We start from the raw sequence: 23,433 nt of genomic DNA, 5'->3' as shown, positions 1-23,433 counted from the left end.
AATGAACATTTTTTTTTGCCTAATGAACATTTGTGTGCAAAATGTCTATGGGCAGCGATAGCTCTATAAGGTCAAACTATATGTGATGCCTTAATTAGTAATCAACCTTTGATTTCTCATTAAAAGTATGTTTTTAGGCATAACCACAATCATATCACAAATGAGCTGTTCCAATTGATATCCATACACCCTATGGAAGACATGACCTTAATCTTCCACACAGGGAGTGTGAATTTGGTTACCTGAATGGGCGACTACATTTAAAATCTACACCCCCCTGTGTGGGAGATTAAAGTTATGAATTCCATGTATGGATTTCAATTAGAATAACCCAATAAGACACCAAAAACAGAAACAGGAACCTTGATGGGAGTACATCACCGCAAAGTTTTAGGGAAATTACAGAATGATGTTCATATTACATGTGAACAAAATGAGAAAACAAATCTTTTGAAAAAGTTTTGTGATTCATTTTTTCCGTATATTACAATTTTTGATAATCTGAATTTCTCAATTAAAATGCAAAATGTGGCAAACTGTCCCCAAAAACAAAATAAATATATATCGCCAACAGGAAAACAAAAAGTAAACAAAATAAAACTTACCCGGTCGGCATTTTCCATATTCTCCACACGTCCGTTTACAATTCCCCTGTCCCGGACACCACAGATACCATGCTACTGCATACTGATCTCGTAAGCTAGGATCATTGTTCATCAAACCCTGAATGTTCTGCATTCCTTTCTCGGTAGGCACAAAATGATCGTCATAGCGACACCGTTGGTTTAATTTCTCTCCGCGATTCCATGCAGTTGTGTGCACCGCACTTTCATCTCTCGCCATGGTGACAAGATCCTGTTTGACACGCCGTTTTCCACGCACTAAACACACATCTTTAAGCTTCTCGTTAGTGTTCAAAAACTCAAGCAGTTTCGGTCCGACCGGAATGGAAAATTCCTCTTCGCGTAGTTTTGCTTTACGTAGACTCCCTGGAGTTATCTGTTTCTTTCTTGGTTTCCTCTTTTTTTTAACAGTCTGCTTTTTTTTAACACGCTGGTGATGCGGGATGCCAAAAGGTCGCGGGATCACAATTCTGCGTTCTTGTTTGGCGCGAATTGGGTTGCTTAACGAGAGTATCGCATCAGCTGGGTCAAACTCAAACACATCAATGTCTTGTTGTTTTTGTTGTTGTTGCTGTTGTTGTTGTCGTTGTTGTTGTTCTAGTTTGTTTTTGCGTGCCCCGTTAGCACCAACAATGCATGAGAACTCTAATAAGTCTGGTGGTAGTGCATCACCTTGCCCGTCTTCTTCCTCACTGTCCTCAACCCTGTCCTCATCATCTTTTTCATCACTGCATCCCTCATCGTCTTCACCATCCTCATCATTGTCCTCATTTCTATTGTCATCGTTACCACCTGTCACATCATGAGCCCCACCACCATCATCTTCATCATCCTCTGATGCTGCGTTACTGGAAGACTCATCTGATCCCTCATCATCATCACTTTCTTTGGCAATCTTATCTTGTAACATCTCACTTTGTTCATTTTCACTTTCTTTGGCATCTTCATCCCCGTTTTCATCTTTCCCCTCTTCCTCCTCTTCCTCACTACTGTCCTCATCACTACCACTCTCCTCCCCACTCTCCGATTCCGACTTCATCTCTTCCTCGCTTGATACTTCTTTCCCATTGGGAGAGTGCTCTTCCTCCCTCTGTGTCTGATGAGTTGGAGCCTGAGGTAGATCTTCCCCACTTGACAGAGTCCGAGATCGAGTCGCTGGTGGGGTTGTTTCACAAGTCCTGACTTGCTGAATCTCAGGTGGCTGAGTTATCGAATGAGTCCTAGTTTGAGAGCGAGTGACAGTTGAACTTCTCTCACTCGCATGAGTTATGTGCTGAGTCAACACACTTGTTTGCATTTCTGTCTGAGTTGAAGCTTGATTGGGTCGCTCACTTAAATGAGTGTGAAATCGAGCGATCTCGCTAGATTGAGTCCGAGCCTGAGTAGCAAAGCTGTGCCCATCCAGGCCGCTACTTCCCACTGTTACATCATCGGAGCTATTAGTTCTCCTTGGTTTCAAAACACGGACTCCTTGACGTCTCTGAGTAACCGCACTTTGAATCTCATCGCTAGGAACTTCTTGTGTGTTGCGATGCCGGAGTGTGGGTGTGTGTTCTGCAAACATATGCGACAAATGAACCACACCTTGAATTTCTTCGCTAGGAGCTTCTTGGGTGTCGTGATGTTGGGGTGTGGATGTATGTTGGGCGAATATACCTGATATATCAACCTGACTTTGAATCTCACTGCTATGAGCTTCTTGATCGTTGCGATATTGGGGTGTGGATGTGTGTTCGGTGAATCGTTTACCACATGTATGATATAGAGGTATTGGTGGGTCATAGTCCCAGTCTCCTCTTCTTTTACGGTTTCCCTGGATAAAGGAGGAGAAGAAATCCATTCTCAATATCAAAAATTGCCCAAACTACGACAAAATACTTTATATTGAAGCAGCCCTGTTTCAGGATCCAATTAGATCTACGTGGGATTTATGCAGAAATGGGCTATTTAAGTTGAAATCCTTACACCCCCTATGGAAGTCATGACCTTAATCTTCCACACAGGGGGTGTGAATTTTTAAATGGAGTCACCCATTCAGGTAACCCTTTTTAAAATTCATACTCACTATGTGAGAGATTAAAGTCATACCTTCCATGGGGGTATGGATGTCGACTGAAATAGTCCATTGAATGTTAGGCACATGTTGCTCTCCTGACAAAGGATGCCTAGAAGGAGAGCTACCAGTGGAGTGATTTTAACCCCATGAGAACTACCTGCCGATTGGCCAAAATGAATATTGTGTCCAATTTTGAACCAATCAAGGAGGGTATTAATAAGATCATCTGCAAATGCAAATTTGGCCATAAATAGTTAAAATGAGCATTTCAAGTAATCAACTATCAGAAATTGCTGGTAGATGACCAGTAGTGTACAGGGGGTTAAATTGAATTAGCAACTGACTGAATACCATTAAATATTTGCCAAATGGCGCATATGGGCTCTCCTTGACATAACAACTGCTCAGTGCCAGAAGTGGGTAAGTACAATAGCTGCCATGTGTAGCTACCATGTGTAGAGGAGTACAATATACTGTGTGTAATTTGTCAAATGTTCACAGGGCAGCTATAGACCTTTTCAAAAATTGGAAGTACAATATACTGTGTGTAATTTGTCAAATGTTCACAGGGCAGCTATAGACCTTTTCAAATCAAAGTTTTCCAAAGTTTGTTATGGATGACCCCGTTTACAATTCCGGGTCATCGACACTAACGCAAATGCAACTATTACGTCTGAACACAAATCTGCATGAAAGACACGGTCATGTGTTGGGTATGGCTTGTGCAAGAGATTGATATTTATATTGCGAAGACCACACAAAGACCAAATCAAATGTGCCACAGATGACAAACATGTGCATTTTCTTTCTTTTACTGTTACATTGTGAAGTGCCAAATAGTGGAAGTGTTAGTTCAATACCTTTAGAAAATATTTCTCTGTGATGACTCATGTTGATTTTTCAATCTTGATTTGAAAAGGTCTTTTGCACTTACCCACTTCTGGCAATAAGCAGTCAATAACTGGAAATTTAGGCACAAATTAAAGTGCCCCCCATCAAAATACACCAGCAAGTACAGGCAAGGATTTTCATAGGAGTGAGTTCTCTATTTGTATGCAATATTTATCCATAAGGCAAAGGAGCCTATGGGCACCATTAGGCAAATCTTTATGGTATATAATTGGATCTGCTACTTGTCATGACCCTTAAGGATGACGTCAAATATGATATTCCGAGTTCATCGTCTCTGCCTGCGATTATAGAAATTTCATATCTACAAATATTCTTAAGTATTTCAAAAGTTTGTTCCAGTATTAGATTTACTTCCAAATTTGTCTGATTTCACCCTCCGACTCAAAGTGTGTAAGAGCATTTACTAGTCCTAATTTGAGATTTGATATAGATATTTTACAAATATATGGATTTCTTCTACCTCCAAATCCAGGAAACCGCATTAAAACATGAATGTATTACATATGTGGTCATTTTCGTGAAGGATTTATTTGCCCCAATTTCGTGAATAGTACCGAGTTAGGTCGTAAATTTAACATGCAACTATGAACTTTTGTCAGATAATAAAGACACAAAAGTCCACTTTGTCGGAAATGACTAAAAATTCTGTACAAGAAAATAACTACTAAATATGCAGTATTGCTTAAAATATGACCTTCCAAAAAAATATGAAAACCATGAATGAGCATAACATTGGGCTATATATTTCATTTAACATCCACACTACCCCTGTGGAAGATGGGGTCTCCCCGGCAGTCCGAAATAACGTCAATCTGAACCCCTGTCAGTCCGAAAATCTAATTGAAGTTAGGGTTAGGGTTGGTGTTAGGGTTAAGGCTAGGGTTAGGGTTAGGGTTGACATCTTTTTCGGATCGACAGTGTTTTGGACTGACGGGGTGTCCCCTGGAAGATTTTGGGAGGACTATGAATTTCAAATGGAATGAACATATTAGGTAGCTCCACTTGAATTTCATGCACCCTCTGAGAAAGATTCAATCTGACTTTTCTACTGAGGGAGGGAGAGTTTCAAATGGAGCTGCTAAAGTCTTATTCTATTTCAAATTCATGTTCCCCTTGTGGGAGGTATTTCCAAAATCTTCCACAGGAGTAGTGAGGATTTTAAATGGAATAGCCCATTTGTTGAAATATTTCCTAAAATAAAAGTCCAAGATAACAAACTAATTTGCAATTGATGTCAGCTGTCAATCAAACTTACAGACAGTTTCTTTACGATTTGCGATGATTGAACGAAAAAACAGTGTTAGTTTTGCACCTTGAAACATACAATCCATCTCAAAAGTTATGTCTTAGTAATTAGAAACTTCCTTTTCAGACGGCGCTATGTTAACAATGCCTAAAAAAGTTGATTTCTGCCTTGTAAAAGTGCCGACATGGACACCATCCACCATATTCTGTAATTCCTTTTCTCCGATGAAGGTACCAGATAAAACAACCTCCCTTTTACGTGTTTCTAACCAATCACAGGTCGTCTGGAGTTTGATTGACAGGATCGTCTGACACAAACTAGTTTTTTTTTTCATATTACCTACCTGATGGTGGTGTGTTGCATCTTGGCCTGCCAGTTGTCTATGTGTAGCATCTGTTTTAGATGTCTCTCCTTGTAACAGGTGAATAGCATGAGGTAGAGCTGGTAACACAAACTCATAACACTCCTGTAAGGGAAGACGGGGAATAATTATCTTTGTGTTACATCAACACAACTTAGAAACTTAGATTGATTGAAAGCTAGATATTCCGAGGCTTGAGTACCTCCCATAAATACAACAGAGAAAAGACAACAAGGATGTGTTTTCATCAAGAAGTGGCTGGTAGAAACAGGGTTGCCAAAACATTTCAGTCCAAATCGCGGGTCAAATAATCGAAAAGTCGCCCAATTTTTCTCTTAACCACTGGTTTCTATGGGACAGGAAACTATCGGAAGTCGGGGGAGCTAATGTTGAAAAGTCAACCAATTTTTTTTTCAACCATCGGTTTCGATATGGGACAGGAAATTGCCAAAAATTGAGGGGAAAATCTTCTGAAGTCACCCAATTGGGCTACCAAATCGCAGGTTTGGCAATCCTGGATAGAGACATGGTACAATATCCATCGATGCACACAGATGGGCACAGCAACTATGCTAAGCTAAGTGCCCTTTGTGAAATGAACAACTGGTCTGTGCTTTAGTGAATTTAATTAAGTTGGAACTTAAATGAGTATTTTGCGATCCTAGCATCCTTGTTTTATGACATTTTTAAGTAGATATCCACGAAAAAAGCTTATTCCTGAAATTTCACTTGATTCCGATTTTGCGAGTTAGGCATGATTATGTATATTACAATGCTCCATAGACAGTGTGTTGTAATTTCATTATGGTGTACCAGAACGTAATTCAAATTTCATGATATTTTTGCTACACGAATTAATCTGTAAGAAATTTATTGTACATAAACATTATGTAGCCAGAGGTTTCCAGTGAGTATAGAAATCTTAACTTTTTTTGGAAAAATTGGGGGGGATGAGGCTGTGGATCATGAAATGGCCTTTTAATTAACATTCGCAGTAACAAACATAATTTTCACCTATTATCAGTTGACATAAATGCAGTGCATATTTTGTAAACAGAAAAAGATGCCTTATCAACAAGCAAAGTATGGCATCATATGTTAATGCCAATCATTACATGAAATACAAGTGACATAATCACTCTGTGCCTGATATAAGTTCTGATTTATTTCATAAGGCACCTATGTGCCATTTGTTACACTACAGTGTATGTGCAATTTGCATGGAGAATTGAACGATCGACCCTCACGATTATGCCAGAATTCCACAGAATTAAAACCAGAGAGCCTGTACTTGACCGCCACCTTGATACACGGATATAGCAAAAATTTGGGGTATTCATGTTTTGCTTGAAATGCATCAGAAACTAATCGGTGCTTGTGCGCGATACTAAACACACTTAATGGCGGGACGCACTGACTGCGTCTAAGGAGCATCACAATGCGTTCTTGTGTGATTATCATGCAGAATTGGTTCTGTGCATTTCTACGTAACATCGGTAAGAACCCGAATACCCTGTAACTGACCGCGCTACTGCACGTGCGGTATAGGAAGTCATGGTTCTCTGGTTTTGAATTCTCTGGAGAATCTTAATCTAATACAAAGCATGGGGACTTTGCCCTCATCTAATACAGACCATGGGGACTTTGCCCATTGGTGCTGCATCTGCCCCTTTTAATAATTTGTAAGTAATGTGTACCATAATGGTATGTTCACTGACCTTTGAACCTTTGGGACTGCCTGGGAGGTTAATGATAAGAGTACTTCCTCTTATGCCGCAAACAGGCCTGTAATGATAAACATTTCAATAAATACATTGTAAATATATTGAATACTTAATGAAAATAGAATAAACGTGTGGAAAAATTCCAAATTTATTAATTCTTTAACCAACTGATATGCTTTTGTTTCCTCAGCGCAACACCCCCTTCAGCTGTATTCGCTGTTCTTACCATATCTATAATTGACTCAATATACGATAGTCCTCTTTGAAACCAATCAACAAATAAGAAGCTGATAATTTGGTCAGTACTGCCCAGGGGAAAAATCATATACTCTGGGAAATTATGCTTCTATACTTTGATCAGCTCGTAATTGGCGGGAATTATTAGGCTTTTACCACTACGCCGAAAAATAGCCCCACGTTAAGAGTGATATAGTTGATCTGTCTGGTCTATATTTTGTGTGTTAAAGAAAGTAGACAACGTATAGGACAAATTAATAATTTGTAATACTTCACGCGAGATGTCACAAGACAATTCTCCAAATAATATACTGATATTAATCCACGATGTTATAAGGCCCGCCGATTACGAGCTGATCAAAGTGTATTTACCTTTGATTAAGTACTTGAATGAAAGTATCAATAGAATCCAAAACAAACAAACAAAATCATAAAATCAGTGGTTAATATTTATCTGTTTGGATCCACAATCACAATGATCACATCACAAAGTCAATGGGTTGCTAATAGGTGTGCAACCACAACCAGTAACTAAGGCATGATGTATTTACGAAGATGGCAAATTAACAGATTAATCCACCGTTCCTTACCTTGAAAGCATGGCAAAGTGAGTGACCTTGAGTGACCCCATCAGCATAGCTAAAGCCAACCCAGGTGCTTCTTTCTCCAGTACCTGTTTGGTTGCCTACAAAGAAAAGAATTAAATGCATTTATTCATGATGTATAATATCAATGTTGTAACACTGCTATGACAAAGGTTCAGTATGTCAAAGGTTCCGAGATCCCAAGGCTTGAAATAAGGGGTGTCATAAGAGGCTCTTTTCAGAGCCACCAAACCCCTTACATTAGCAGATAGGCGAGGTCTGCTTGTTCTCTGTTGACAATGGGCAGTCTTCAGTGAACAGCTCTTTTCAGAGCCACCAAACCTCTTACATTAGCAGATAGGCGAGGTCTGCTTGTTCTCTGTTGACAAGGGACAGTCTTCAGTGAACGGCTCTTTTCAGAGCCACCAGTAGGCAAGGGGCTGCCTACATGTCTCATTCTTAGGTACTTTGTCCTGAAGTCAGAGCTACTCCTGACAAAAGCTTGACAGTTCTAAACTTGTCAGACGGCGAACCTGCTAAAAACTTACCGATTGTTATGAACCCCCGTCATAAAAGCCTATCCCACAATTTGTCATAAGAGGTGTTGTTTCCTCCACATGAGCATGATTTTTCTCGGAAACATCGAAAACGTTTCTTTATATGTTATTGGCCTTAAGACCAACTCCAAGATCTATATAATGCATTTAGGGCTCACATTGAAATTCCCTTACACAGGAAGGTGTGCGCCATCCTGCAGCTTTCCTGTTCTAGCCTTCTTTTGTTAAAATCCTGGGCAGGGTGTATCACTGATGCATATAATCCATCCGTTTTATGACCGAGCTTTCCTGAGGCGCGCGCTTAGCGAGGGGAATCCTGCCTTCTTTCTGTGTGAAAACGTGGTAGGGTATTTCAATATGAGCCCTTATTGGTTTCATCGACTCATTGCCTGTGCACTCCATTTGAATGACTAGACCTTAGTCTCAGGCCATGTTTTCCATATGGGGTGTATGGTTTTCAATTGGAATAGCCCATTTGGTTTCGTATATTAATACCAGATGTTTGACATAACCATTTTTAGACTGGCCTCACCACATTGTAACTTGCAGCTAGTGTTTAGCACTGAAGTTTGTTCGGCTTATAATTGTTTGTTACTGCGCGTGTCAAGTCCCAACTTACGCTTGCGTAAATTAACATAAATGTGCGTTAGCCACGCATTACGCAAAGCGCAACTAGCGTAAGTGCTACATGCACACCATTCTATATCAATACTCGATGTTATGAGTCTCAGTTTTTTCGCCAATTATAAGCCAAACAAACTTGAATGATTTCTCAGGAGAAGGTGTTCAGTTTCTCATACTAAGTTTCAGAGCCACGAACAAGTTATTATTGACCAATAAGTGTTTCTCACTGCATTGGGTGAAATGCTTTCCTTCTCATAGATGATCAGTGAGTTTTAATTGAATCATTTGATATCTGAAGGTTGACATTCCTATCTGATACTTACCTCAGGGGTGACATCCCTGTGTGCAAATCCGGTGCCTCCTGTAGTGAGTATCAGATCCACTTTGGCATTTACCCATTCCACAAGTTTCTCCTGAAAGAAGACACAGAAACACAGCATCAGGAAGAGCAGTCAGACATCACTGAAGAAATTGTTAAATAGTATAATTTATAAACACAATTCCTGTCAGGCATAGTCCTAGCATAGTATGCTCCCAACATCAAGCATTTGCTCAAATACATCCCCCAATATCGATTGATTAGTGATGTTTGGGAAATGTGATCAATCAGTTTTTATACACAAAAGTTTGTAATAAAATTAACAGCATCATCCAAACACCATAAACAGAGATGAGGGGGGTACATTTTCACAGTCACATATATACGATCCACTTCTGGGCGCTAGTGCGCCCTATGTTGGTGACCAATCAACCAGAAGGAAGAATCAAGTAACATCACTATGATGATGGCCTTCGACCAAGATGGCTGAAACTGTCAGGTCAGTAAAATGTGATTGGTTTTGGCAAGAAGAACATTTTGTAAGTGTATCACACAAAACAACCAGTGTTTCGACCAGATAAACTGCTCTTCTTCAGGGACAGACAACAAAACAGAAAATCTTGTACTCACCTTAATTTTTGGCACTTCATCTGGGACAACTTCACTCATAACTACTTCTCCACCCAATCTGAAGGCAAGAAAAAAAAACATTCTTTGTAACTTTGTAACAAATTACAGTTTTATATGCATGTTGACTTGAAAATTAGTAGATTTCTAGATATCTACACTACAATTTTAGAAAGGAAGGTGGCCTGATATATTTGGGAAATGAAATATGGTAAATAAAAGAATTGAAGAATACAGGATGGGGTTAACTCTCTCCACACGGGGTGTGAGCTGCAGACGACAAGTTTCAAAAAAAATTTTATTCAAAAAATTCAGAATTAATTGCACGTTGTTATGACCATATTTGGAATCAGCATGGAAAATGCATTAAAACAAGTACCAACAAGCCTAGTATTAGTTCAGTGGTTCTTAAGATAGCTCTTGAAATTGTTGGAAAATATCTCAAAAGTTGGAAAATATCTCAAAAGTTGGACTTTTTATGTAAGCTGTGCTTTCAAAATAGCCAATATTTTAAGGTGGATATTACACTGTCCCACAGTCACAGTTCCATCTCAGGGTAAATACCCTTCATCACTCCATAAATAATACTTGCTCACCACTGCATTATAAATACAAACCTAGCAAAATTGAGCTATCCCAACCAGGGTGTTAGCCAGGATTCAGAAACTGTCCATCCAAAATTTTTGGGTCCAATATTGATCATGTATCAAGATCAATCACATGCAATTTGATTCAAAGTATACCAAATTCGTCAGGGCACTGAGGGCAGTCTGCATAACTCCAGTATTTTTATCTCCATTTGATGCATAACTATACACTACTATTGCTTTAAAAAGAAAAAAAAGATTTATCTCAGTACAGAAAACCAAAATCTCTTGCAAGCTGCTATAGCACATATTGTGTTATCAATGCAGATCTGGAAAACTAATTCCCCTGCATTGACCCCTTACAATCCAGGGCTTCATTGAACAAGTCATTGCACTTCAACACAATTTTCTTTGGGACAAGCGCTGTCACCGACCACAAGGTATTTTAATTTAAATTTTAGAGTATTTTCATAGACATATAATAAAAATATCATTATCAAAATGATCTGAATAAAGGTGAAAATATTTGAAACTAAATTTTCCTGCCCATCTTCTGTTGATGATTTTTCCACCCATCTACTTATGACCTTGCCCGTGCAAAAGACGGGTGTACTGTACGGCTCTCTGGCTAACACCATGATCCCAACCGCAACACCTAGCTACCAGCAACAAGGTTACAATGCTCCTGGAGCACTGTGTGTTGACAATAACTCAATTAATCTACAGGCCTACTCGCATCATGAACTCTCCTCCATCAAGACTGTTTTATTTTGTTACTGATCTTCTTTCCAAATAATTTTCAAACTAAGTAAGGTGAGTTTGGTGTCATGATAGCCCCACCCCATTGTCAATTCAAATATAATGGTAAGTACCTGTACTAACATGCATTTCAGTCCTATTGTCATTTTGCATGTATATGTATGTGTTTGGTTCTAATCAATAGCCTATCAATGAAAGCCCCTTCAAATTATTGCCCTCGCTCGCTTGCTGAGAGCTGCACTGATTGGTCAAGCTAAGTAGCCGCTTACACAAATGGCAAGGCAGTGCCGAGCACAGACAATCGGACATGATGTATAGAAAACTCGCCTGACCCAGGAATCGGTAAAAGATAACTCGAAGTTCCATATATATTTGAACTTCTAACAGGAAGTGGAAATCAGAATCAGAGAGTCTGTGTTAAATGTTGATTAATAATGGTGCATTACAAGTCACAGACCTAACAGAGGGTCTCTAGTGAAAATAAATTTTGCAAATTTTCTACTCCAATTCTGTGACTTTCTTTTTTACATAATTTCCAAAAACTTGGCACTTTAATTTTGCAAATTTTCTACTCCACTTCCGCTATTTTTTCCCCATTTTCCATAAAACTTGCCAAAACAGGAGCATTAAAACATACCCATTGTGATCTTCTACGAGTTGCTTGAGATTCCTTCCACTGTTGTCTTCCTCCTCTCCCTTGTAGCACCTGTCACTGACTGGGGGAATGAAAACAGGTTATAACAAAGCCAATCAGTACTGTACACTTAAGGGATCTGGAATGAGCGTTTTGAGCGTTTCGACAGTATTTTTTGTGGGACATGAGAGCACATCAGACATATCGAATTGCATTCTGAATACGAAGAATGTCTTTCTGATAATTTTCATTTTTTTTAATTCACGATATAATACAAATTTTATGACAAATTATTAAAATTTGATATTTTTCACATTTTTGATTAACAGTCCTCGAAGTAAATTTTTTTAATCTAATGACATATTCTTAAATTGTATGTAGCTGGGAGGAAAAGCTGACGATCAATTGAAAATTTTGACCTTTCGTATTGAAGATATGGATTTTTTTCCCCAAAAGACCTAATTTTTAAAAATGTTTTGGGATACGAAAGGTCAAAATTGTCAATTGATCGTCGGCTTTTCATCCCACCTACATATATATACACTTAAAGTATAAATCATCAGATTTATAAAGTTTACTTCGAGTACTGTTAAATATCAAAAATATCAATTTTTAATCATTTGCCATAAAATTTGTATTACATTGGGAATTCCAAAAAATCAAAATTATTCGATATCAGAAGGACATTCTTCGTATTCAGAATGCAATTCGATAATTATGTCTGATGTGCTCTAATGTCCCACAATAAATACTGTCCAAACGTTCATACCCCACCCCTTATTCACGAAGCAAAACAAACTGGTGTTTGATTATTCACTTTGTTTTGTAACATTTTTTATTGCACAGACTTATGTCTAGGCGAATCTGCTGATTTGTGTTAACCATGTAACTGCTGCAACTAAAACAAAATTTTATTAACTTGGCATTTTTAAAGTTCCTTTTTTTTTAAAGGTAACAAGACTTTGCTGTCCCACGATATCAACGTAATCCTGTTATAGCAAGACAATATGTTTTTATCATGTTCCTGACCATAGGGCTAACTCAGTATTCAGTGCTAAAAGAACTCCTAAGTCGATGGTGGGGGGGGGGTCCGAAAAATGGCATGTTGATGATTGATTTTGCTATTTTCTGATTTCCATTGAAATATCTATAGACTAATAGTTACGAATATTATCTAATAGTGTCAGTTTATTGCAAGACATCATATGTAACTAACAGTAACTTGTAACTAAGAAAGTCCAGAAAAAAGTTAGACTCGCTTTGACACTTGCCAGTCCTATACGCCATGCCTATGTAGGCCTATAGGACTGGCTTACACCATTTTGGATGGCAATGGGAAATAGACACTTACAATTTGCGCAGGTCAGAAATTTGACAAAAATTCTTTTAAATGTTGTACCCACGGAAACCTACCTTATTGTGCTTGCTAATTAAAATTATCGTCAAAGTTCTGCCGAATTCTGCACCCTTGCGAAGGGTTCAGAATTTGAATCGGGAATAAAAATATCCGATCTTTGCGATCAAAAACACAAAATTACAACTTTAAACATACGGTACTAATTTTGGCAAAAGACATAATTGCCAAACAATCACACCCCTTAATTGTTTGTGACCACCCACACATCGTCATCATCCCTATATATCTTCGTGTCAAAAATTGCTGTGATAGTACAGGGACTCCTCTCATTTTTCACCAGCTACGCATCGCGATTTTGTTCGAGATAGGCCGAGCGACTCAGGTTAAGCATACCATGACTATCATATGAGATACACACAGAGTTTCTATATTCTACACATTATTACGATTTGTGCATGCTCTAGTACCCCATATGATGTTTCTATTACAAGAAAATCGATTTGTTTTCAGGTAAAACCAGGTTTTTGTTTCCAGTACACTCACTTTCGAAAAGCAGTACACTAATTAGCGGGCCTTGCAGCTTGCTGTGGATATTTTTACTGCATTTTTATGTAAAGATTTTGAAATCCAATGTAAAAAATGTGATATATTTAATTTTGAGAATTACAATTCTACTTTATAGGTATAAAGGTACACGTTTAGCCCAGTCAGTTAAGTTCCAGGTGCAAGCCCTATAACACAATGCATGTAAACTTTCTTTATCTGTGTCAATAATAGAATATTGAGCTGTATGGAAACATTTTTTATAATACAGGATGTTGACACTGTGACCCACCTCCTGTTTAGTGTTAAAATGCCCCTGCGGTATCCTATGGAGGACAACAGGGGTTTTAAACTCGGGAAATCGGAGTGACTCCGCACAAATCAGAGTAGTTGGCAGGTATGCAGTAAATGGCGAAAAATACTTTTACAAGGCAAAAAGCAACTTTTCTAGGCATTGTTGACATGGTGCCTTCGCCAAAGAAAGTTTCCTACTATAAATACCTAACATTTGAGATGGTTTGTATGTTTGAAGGTGCAAAATTAACAATTTATAAGCCTAAGGCGCCCGGTTCTACCACCATGACCACCGTGATTTGCTCGAGAAACACTAGCCACGAATTTGCTCACGGATGCCCTCGCATTCGTGGCTAGTGTCCTTTGCCCGAATATCGGTCGGTAAACAAATTACGTAAGCTTACCGTTACGTAATGTCATTGTAATAACAATAGGCAATTCTGAAATACCCCCTAAATACCTCATTGTACGTAGCTTTACCTACCAATTTGTTACTATGCGAATTGTTGACGTAATTCTCAGTCCTATGGTAGTCACTAACTATAGAAGCCATTTTCCGAGGGGCGGAAAGACACAAAATATGTGTCGTATGACCTATGACCCTGATAAACAACACGAATTACTCCATGTGGAAGTTGTTGAGATTGCTTGTGAGTTTTGTTAACGAAATTCCTATTTTGTAACAACATGTAACACACCAAAACATAAAGATCGACTATCTAATGACTTCATAGTCTACAATGATCCTAAATTTACCATTATCTGCGGAATCCTTTCTGTTCAAACACAAATTTGTAGTTTCATATTTTTGCCGTGATCGCAGTGTTCGGCGAAGCTGCCAAATAATTCAACACTGATGGTCATGTGATGACCTTCTTCAATCCGGGTCTCTGTGGACCCTACCACTTCTTAATAGGTATGCTACATGCTTTTGCGGCAATGGGGGCTGGCTGCGATTTTCTAACAGATCTTTTATGTCACCTTTGATTGAGTTATTTTCCAGGGTACTGAAATTTAAAACGGAAATGGGCCTGGGGTACCGAGGGAACTATTAAACTTACCCCAAATGCGGGGTAACGTTGGTCAGGCTATTTTTAACACCTAGGGCACCCTTACAAAATTATTTTAAAATCTTTTATAACTTCAAGGTGTAGAAGGGAAACCCTAATGTCACAAAAAAAGTAGGCCTATAATTAGAAATAGAACTGGTTTTGTTTGGAAGCAGTGGTTTAAAAACTCTGAAAAGTGCCCAAAGTTACCCCATTTTACGGTACCGTATCTTATAACAGCTTCAAATAAAACACAAAATGTCATTTTCATGTAACAATTGTTCGCTACTTCATTCATGATGGCCAGTAGGCCTATGGGTGAAGGGCTAGTGCAATAATTATGAGCCCGGTGGAATTTAACAAAATGGCTTGCCGCCCTTCTCAAACTGAGACAAATATTTCCCCCTTCCTTCTTTGCACATGTCAAATACCGGGGGTACTCAAGTTTGGTTTTGGTAGGGACGTGCATTGAGAATTTGAAAGTGGACCCATAAATATACCAATTTTTCAAGAAATTTGGACCCATTTATATACCAAAAGTCAAAATTTGCGCCCAAATTTAACCCAAATTGTCGTAGTTTTTTACAAATGTTCCCAAAATTTTGGGAAAATGTTGAAAATTTTTGGTTAGCTTAAGGAAAAATTGTGCTCTTTTCTAAAAAAATTGAGAAAATTTTGAAAAAGGACCCATTTATATACCAAAATAGGCTTTGAAAAAGGGGTCATTGATATACCAAAAGGCTGAAAATGCTACCCATATTTGCGCCATACGTCCCAGATATGGCATTTGTACTGACAACCCCCGGTGTCAAATATTTCGGATCCCAATTTGCAAACCTGAAAATATTCTCGATATTTATATAGGCTACATCTTGCGAGCAGGAAAATCTGTATAATTGGGATCACCCTTCGCCGTCTGGGTGATTTGTCAATCAAGTCAATTAAATCCCCTACAGACGAGTGGAATTAGTAATATCATGAATATGCTAATTCTGACCTGTTGTGACCTCCCCCTCCATTGCGCGATAAACATGGACGACTGCGCCTGAACAATTCGGCGTGCTCACCGATTTCATACCTAAAATGTGTAAGAAATAATCATCTGATTTCAATATGGAATCAACAAGAAGAAACCGTAATCACCTCATATACGACTAGAGACAATTTCAGTACAATAGTAAGTGTGCGTAATTGCTAACGAAGATGAATTAAAACCGGTAACCAACACGTTAAGGATGCACCTCCGTGTACATTACATAACCACTCAGTCTCTCCCTGATAGTCATATAACGACCAAATGATAAATGACGACTATCATGGAAGACTGAGTTCCGCAGTCTAGTCCTATGGGTCATTTCAGGTGCATTTAGGTAAATATTTCATTACTATTTCTGGAGAAATTGCTCCAATATTTTCCGGCGATCGGCTAGCGTCACCATTTTGTCAGGAAGTAATTCAAGTAAAGCCTCCAGCATACTTTCCTGCCGCTTGCCGCTGCATGCAAGCGGCAGGGCGCTTTCAACCAATGGCAAGCCTTTATTGTGTCCGTTTGTCTGCAATGCGCGGGCGGCTCGCCGCTCAGTGGCAAGCGGCAGGGTAGTATGAAACCAGCATAAAAGGTCAGAGAGATGCAGGTGGTGAACGCCGTGCAATCTCTAAATTCAGTAAATTTGCTTTGTCAGCCGTGTAATTGAATGGGATTATTTTGAAATTTAAAAACGCTTAAAATATCACAAACAAGTAGGCCTATGTTAATAAATATTAATACAAGCTGAAACCGTTGGGGTTCGATAATGAACCCTACAAAAATAACCTTCAAATTAATTAAATACTGTAAAATTTGATTATTACTGGATGAGAGTCACTCTGGCGTAATTACGCCGTGTTGGTTAGGCTCCGATCACTCAGTGTGCAAATTGAATGGCGGCGTATCAGTGATCACGGCAGCTGCGAAATTCATCGCACTTGTGTGGAAAGTGCCATCATGTGCATACGGCTTAGCAGTTTTGCCGTCTCTCTCTATCATGCATGTCATCCGCCGCCTGACTGAGAGCAGCAATCTAAGGTCAGGTCACGTAAAGTAAGCTCACGTGGTAAAGATACTCTCATCTATAGAATCTGTTAGCCTATGACCTCCCAGTCATTATTCATGAATATTTACCTGCGTCAAATGCCCCTACAGGTTGAGGTTAAATTTCTGCCATCTTCTCGTCGGCTGAGTGTGCAGTCAGCAAAAATCAGCTTATATTTGCTTCCAATTTTTAGGATCGTAGGTATCGAAAATGTATAAAGGTACGGCGTAATACATGAAATAGAATAAAGCTTATAATGACACGCTTATGAAGTGTGTTTGTGAACTATGAAGCATGTTTACGTCCCGTACAATTTTATGAACCGGACTACTATGCACAAGGATTTTTTTGCACTCGGTTTTGACACACATGTGCATGTGTGGGGCCCTCTAGCTGAAATACCGTAAAAAAATGTCATATTGTAAATGTAAACTTGTAATTTCCAGCTAATGAGTATCTCGAGCTTTAATATCTAATGCAAGTCCAAGTGGTGGATTCATTCACACGCACACATCATGCATGGGTGTCGAATTATGCACTGTTTTTTATCTTTAGGCTCATTTATTCGGTGACCAAAATAGAAGAATCAACAAAAATAAATGACATTTTTTACGGTGAGCACATACTATGTTATATTACCTGAAACCTACCTGTTAAAATGCCAACTTTAGTGCGCATTTTCGGGGGCATTTCCACAACTTTTCATGCGTCTACCCACCAAAAAATAACAACAAACTCCACACACAGCTGAAGTTTTCATTTGACCTTTGTTGACCTTTAGCTACGCACTCGCCTGATGGCGTGTTTTTTGTTTTATTGTTTTATGCCAAGGGTAGAAGGTCGCTCCGCTGAGTCCGCTCCGTCATGTCTGTTAGCTTGGGTCCCTCGTTTGTTCCTATTTTCAAGCACTCCGGATCCCGCTTCAGTACAGAGCCTATAAAGTAAAATCTTTTTGAAAAAAAAAAGGGCCGAAAATTGTAGGCCTCGTCCTAAAATGTCAAAACTCGAGTCACATTTATGCCTAGGCCTATCATGATGTAGGGCCTAGGGCCTTGGATCGACCATGCCAAAAGGAAGTATGGGACATAGGCCTAATACAGATAAATTAACACAAAATATAAATATCTAACCATTAAAGGTTTGGTCCAAGTTAAAGAAACAAATAATAGAGGTTAAGGACTTTCAATGAGAAGTCCTGCATGTGCAACCATTACTGTTTCAAAATAACCCGCCAAAGTCATGCAGGTAACTCACGCGAGGTCGTGCATTGAATTGGTTTGAATGAGGAATACTACGGGAACCAGCGCCTTTTGTTAGAAGTCACGCATGAGTGAAGTGGATAACCTCTATAGGCCATGATGCAGTCATGTCTACAATACCAGTATTTCACCACGACCTTTGCAGGACTTAAACTCCATTAAAAGCTATTAAACCAAGATAACACCCACTATGTTAAATCAGATCTTCTCTGGTTAAATTCACACTATAATGTTTCTGTTTTACCTGTGCGTTATTGCAATGAGCTGGTATTATAGTTTCAGTTGGGTAACCGATTTTGAAAGCAAACACAAGGTAACAATACTGTGTGAGCCTTTGCTTACGAAATTAGACAATAGTCTGCATATTGTTAACCAGAAGTTGAAAATGAGAAACACTGAATGGTTGTAGACTTAACACGGTTTGGAAATAATTTCTTCATATTTTTTGGTGTTGTCTGTCGTTTACATATCCTTCCTAAAACACCAAAGTGCGAATATTTGCAAATACCTAAATTAGCAAAAAATTTAGGACATGTTACAAAACTATATTTTCTAGAATATTTCAGAGAGAACTTTAAATATTGGCCATTTATTTTTCACACAGTGACGTTAACTAGGCAATGTCCTATTACCTATAACATATATAGGCCTACACTAAAACACCGAAAAAGTGCGAATATTTCCAAACACCTAACAGGGGCGGCTGAACGATTTTGAAAGTGGGGGGGCAGTAAAAAGTTCTGAAATTATTTATCAAATAATTTGCTCAAAAAACTTGAAAAAGAAACAAAATGTCACATTTCCCATTAAAAATTGAAAAACGTACAACTTTCTAAGTAAAAAGTGCCACCTTTTCCCAAAACTCAATGCATTTATAATTTATATTATTTGAAAGTAGATATATCAAAGTTTTTAATACCGAGCGAAGATATTTAAAAACATTTTTGTTTTCCTGTAGTGGTTGAAGATAGGTAGAAAAGTCGACATTTTACTAGAATTTCCTGTGTTAAAAAGACCTTTTGAAAGTGGCGTGAGCAGATGCACCAACGTTTTCCATATGAATGGTTGTAGACTTAACACGGTTTGGAAATAATTTCTTCATATTTTTTGGTGTTGTCTGTCGTTTACATATCCTTCCTAAAACACCAAAGTGCGAATATTTGCAAATACCTAAATTAGCAAAAAATTTAGGACATGTTACAAAACTAGGCAATGTCCTATTACCTATAACATATATAGGCCTACACTAAAACAAAGAAAAAGTGCGAATATTTCCAAACACCTAACAGGGGCGGCTGAACGATTTTGAAAGTGGGGGGGGGGGGCAGTAAAAAGTTCTGAAATTATTTATCAAATAATTTGCTCAAAAAACTTGAAAAAGTGGGGGGGCAGTCAGGGTGATGTAAAAAAATCGAAGTGGCCATCGCGTCGCGCTTGCGCGACGCAGGGGGGTGTCTGAGGGGGGATGTGCCCCCCTGAGAAGTTAGAAACTTTTGCAAAATGAAGGCCCAATTGAAACCATGGACTATTTTTGTACTATTATCTTAATAATAATAATACTAATAACGGCGTGTCCGTCCGTCCGTCCGTCCCTCTGTCCGCGCGCTATCGCGTTCGCGTCCGTGCGGTTCGCGTTCACGCGGTGCACTATCGCGTGCTCGCGGGGCGCTATCGCGGAGTATCAACGGGAGTGTGCGCGGAGTACAGTGCGCGCATCGGAAAAGCACTACAGTGTGACTAACACTAACAGGTGCATCTCATCCAACCAATAATTATAGGCCTTATTCAATACCGAACACGTGCACACACCAAACACATGCACGTACGCCCGAGCGCCTGCTTGATCTTTTCTTCTTCCTGCTTCATATCCTCCTCTTCCGTAACTATACTATTCATTCTATCAAGGAGCGTGCGGACAACACCCAGTTTATGGTGGATGGGGTGGTGGGACTCAAAGTTAAGGTACTGGTCGGTGTGGGTGACCTTCCTGTATAGGGGAGAGCGGGGAGTGTTCGCCCTATTTTTTTCTGACCAGCCTAGCGATGTCAATTTTAAGGTTAGGGATGACCTGATTAGCCCATGTGAAAGCCCTATGTCTTAGCTATATATGACCACAATCCCAGAACTATAGGTCTTACAATAGCAACAGGATAGAGCAAACAAAAAAGTTTTTCAAAGTGGCGAACTTGCCCCATATTGGGGCAGGTTCGCCCATATGGTGGGGTAAGTTCACCCTAATCACAAAAAAGGTTTAAACATTGCGTAACAATAACATATTCAATGCAAACATTTAGCAAGAGTATACAGGGCATTCATTCTCTCCTGGGGAATCACAAAATTTGTTGCAGGGGTCGGGTCAGTGTAAAATGTAGGGGTCCAAAGTGAGCTTAAACGTATCATGTTTACAACTTCAGGGGGATTATGGATTAGGACATAAACGGTGGTATATATGAGTAATACTGATACCACATAACTTTAAACAACATGATTTTCAGTAGTTTTACCTTGTTTAATGGTATAATTATCAATATTTTGCATAATACGCTGATGGGGCAGGTCCGCCCTGCAGTTTGGGGGTAAGTCCGCCCGGGAAGATATAGGGCGAACATGCCCCATCCTCAAAGGGCGAACGTGCCCCTTGTGCACATTTTTGTTTTTTCTTCAGGGTATGCAAAATACAAACAGAATAAGGAGTTTATAACTGCATTAAATCTTTAACAAATCCCATATGTTTCCAATACATATTTCCATTAAAACCATCTGTATTTATGTATCAATGATAATACAACATTATTAATGCAAGAAATAATTACGTTTTGGTGTAATTTTTTTTGTTTTGGCTGCAGTTCGATGAACACGTCCCTATATGTCGCGTAGCTAATATGAGAAGTTTATAATGACCTATGTCACCTAATTTTGCCATCACCAAATCCCCCGATAGCCGTAGTGCTGAGAAACAAGGGGTGGGCGAACCTGCCCCTAGGGCGAATACTCCCCGCTCTCCCCTACTAACAACTTAACCGAGCCATCCGCTTTCCGAACAATTAAAGTGTCCAAAAATGGAATTGTGCCTTCATGTTCTTTCTCATAAGTGAACTTTATGCTTCCTGTGGGGTCGCTTTGATTGAGGTGGTCGGTGAGATTGTCTACCTGGTCTTTTTTAACAATCTCTAATATGTCGTCGACATATCTCTTCCAAAGGGTAGGTCTATAATCCAATGGCGCCGATGCCAGTGCTTGTTGCTCAAGAAATTCTAAATAAAGGTTAGCCACCACCGGGGAGACGGGGCTTCCCATAGCTGCACCGAACCGCTGTTTGATAGTCAAAGATAAAATGGTGAAAAAAACAGAGTCAGAGCAAGTCTAACACCAAGAAAGACAGTGCAAATCAGACAAAGGGACTTGTTGTGATCCCGTACGTAGAGGGACTCGCAGAGAAAGCAAATCGAATCTTCAGAAAGCATGGTATAGCGACAGCCATGAAACCGAACACCACTCTCCGTAAAATGCTAGTGCATCCTAAAGACAGAGTTGACCCACTCAGTACCACCGACTGCGTATAATATGAGATCCCATGCACTAACTGTAAACACTCCTACGTGGGGGAGACGGGCCGCAAATTTGAAACTAGACTGAATGAGCACCAAAAAGAAACGGCTAGGGTGTCAAAGACCAAAACCAACTATACCCGACAATCTCGCAAGCAATCAGCGAGTGAACAGTCTAAGTCCGCTATTGCGGACCATGCGGTCCAGCAAAACCATGAAAACCATGTTATCAATTGGGACAATGCTAAGATCTTGTGCAAAGAGTGCGATGCAAATACAAGAAGAATCAAAGAATCCATTTGGATCAGGAGAAGAGGCCCGAACGTCATGAACAGAGACGAGGGGTCCACTTCCTTAGTCACGTGTATGATCCTCTCCTGGCTGATAAAACACCCTCGTCGGCCGGGATTCGTCCAGCAGGAAGTAAGGATCAACAACCATCATTCTGATGATGCCTATCGACCATGATAGGCGAAACCGTCAATCGTGAGTTACATTTTGGTTTTGTTCAAATGAAATCATTTATAATGTCTCTACAGTCTTTTACACAACACGGTTGAGTGCATAACATCATAAGGACTAGTCTATAATTGTGAGCTTCTTTCTAGCTGGTGACTAGTGGAAAATGAAGGAAACTATCGGTGTTTTGACAAAACCAATCACAGCATGCCATGGCGTATTTTCCACTAGTCACCAGGTATAGAAGCTCACACAGCTACACTATCCACTTAACCATGCAGTGTAAATACAGACTGTGTAGAGACAAGGCATTGCTAGGTTCTCTGTACTTGGACAAATTTGTGTACTCATGTGTATCGAGGTGGAAACTGTGCAAATAGATGCATTTATAAGAGAATCGTTCAATTTTTGTAGCCAAACCTTTGATGAGTGTTAACATTTTATAGTTTATAGTTGTAGTTGTAGTTTATAGTTGTAGTTATAGTTGTAGTTGTAGTTATAGTTGGAATTATAGTTGAGTTTATAGTTGTAGTTAGAATTATAGTTGAGTTTATAGTTGTAGTTGGAATTATAGTTGAGTTTATAGTTGTAGTTGGAATTATAGTTGAGTTTATAGTTGGCTAGATCGAGTTATATAACTAAAGACATTCTCTGTACCATTGTTGAAATTATGCCATAGCTTCCCATAATGCATTGTTGAAACTATATGCTATACCTGTACTCTTTAGCGGAATGTCTTCCCATAATGCATTGCTGTAGATTGTATTGGAATGCTTTCCCATAATGCATTTTTAAAACCATGTTATTGTCATGTTAAATAGGCCTATACATGCATCAGCTGTACCTTATATTCCCATACAAAGTATTGATGAAATGCTATAGGGCCTACCTGTAGTCAAATGCCTTCCATAATGCATTCCGTACCCTCTACTGGAATATGCTTTCCCATAATGCATTGTTGAAACTATAAGCTATACCTATACTCATAATGCATTGCTGTAG

General features: G+C 39.2%; 1 protein-coding gene across 3 annotated transcripts in view; it reads right to left on the bottom strand.

The window, feature by feature from the left end:
- LOC140146197 (gephyrin-like) overlaps nt 1-17,934 on the bottom strand; it is a 38,275-nt gene extending 20,341 nt beyond the window's left edge. For 2 of the 3 annotated variants that reach the window (XM_072167979.1, XM_072167980.1), the window contains exons 1-7: nt 17,816-17,934; nt 11,854-11,932; nt 9,874-9,931; nt 9,248-9,337; nt 7,750-7,844; nt 6,917-6,983; nt 5,181-5,303 (exon numbers count right to left, since the gene is read on the bottom strand). In XM_072167979.1, the coding sequence (XP_072024080.1) occupies nt 5,181-5,303; nt 6,917-6,983; nt 7,750-7,844; nt 9,248-9,337; nt 9,874-9,931; nt 11,854-11,932; nt 17,816-17,855 (552 nt within the window). In that variant the 5' untranslated portion in view covers nt 17,856-17,934. Of the gene's footprint in view, nt 1-605; nt 2,437-5,180; nt 5,304-6,916; nt 6,984-7,749; nt 7,845-9,247; nt 9,338-9,873; nt 9,932-11,853; nt 11,933-17,815 lie in introns of all 3 variants that reach the window. The other variant, XM_072167978.1, reaches the window with a different exon arrangement.
- Between the last annotated feature and the right edge of the window lie 5,499 nt (nt 17,935-23,433).

This window comes from Amphiura filiformis, chromosome 2 (genome assembly GCF_039555335.1).
Source record: "Amphiura filiformis chromosome 2, Afil_fr2py, whole genome shotgun sequence".
NCBI lineage: Eukaryota > Metazoa > Echinodermata > Ophiuroidea > Amphilepidida > Amphiuridae > Amphiura > Amphiura filiformis.
This window is presented reverse-complemented; position numbering and strand designations above follow the sequence as displayed.